The 734-nt window shown below is 29.6% G+C and overlaps 1 protein-coding gene across 1 annotated transcript; it reads left to right on the top strand.

Annotated features, from left to right (window-relative positions):
* Window positions 1-103: 103 nt before the first annotated feature.
* Window positions 104-459, top strand: LOAG_19281 (hypothetical protein; the record flags this gene model as incomplete). The annotated part of the gene is made up of 2 exons (XM_020451932.1): window positions 104-181; window positions 331-459. The coding sequence occupies 2 exons, from the start codon at window positions 104-106 to the stop codon at window positions 457-459; spliced, it is 207 nt and encodes a 68-aa protein (XP_020304260.1).
* Between the last annotated feature and the right edge of the window lie 275 nt (window positions 460-734).

Raw genomic sequence — 734 nt, 5'->3', positions numbered from 1 at the left:
AATTTCTTTCATTTTTTTCCCCGCTTTCCTTTTTCTTTTTTATTACCTTTACCAAGACAAGATATGCATTTGACAAAATAATACAATAAAGGTGACAATACCTATGATGCAAAGTGGGTTATTTAGATTTGTTTTGATCGGACCAGATAACGTTGTCAAGAAATGGATTGTTGATTTCAAGGTATGCTTCTCAGCATTATACTCTTTCATTTCTTATTCATCTTACATGAACTGAAATGGAAATTTTAAAATTTCCTGAAAATCAAAGCAATGATGAAATTCTCTATTTGAGACCTTTTTATCTTTGAATGCATTCTTTTTAATTGTTAGGTGACACCACCGGTTATTGCCGAAACGGGTGAAGGTAATGTAGATGTCGAAATGACAATGAAAGATTCTGATTTTATGAAAATTTTTACTGGAAAATTGCAACCGGATCAGGTAAATATGCTCATTTGATATTCAGAATTAAAAAACAATTAGAAACTTAGAATTTAGTCGGTAATTACTTGCATTAAAACAATTTCTAATATTATGTGGTAAAAAATGTTATAAGCAGACAATTAATTGACAGCATTAATCATATCTCAGTTCCTTGATTTCCATCTCATTATATTTTGTTTTCTTTTTGAATATTCAAACTTTGCGACAGTTTGTTATTCTGCTACTGTCTCTCACATACTGGTCAATTTAGTCGGCAATTATTGTATTGAAATTTTTTTGCATTGAAACAA

The sequence above is a fragment of the Loa loa genome, assembly GCF_000183805.2.
Source record: "Loa loa unplaced genomic scaffold supercont3.4557, whole genome shotgun sequence".
Taxonomy (NCBI): domain Eukaryota; kingdom Metazoa; phylum Nematoda; class Chromadorea; order Rhabditida; family Onchocercidae; genus Loa; species Loa loa.
This window is presented reverse-complemented; position numbering and strand designations above follow the sequence as displayed.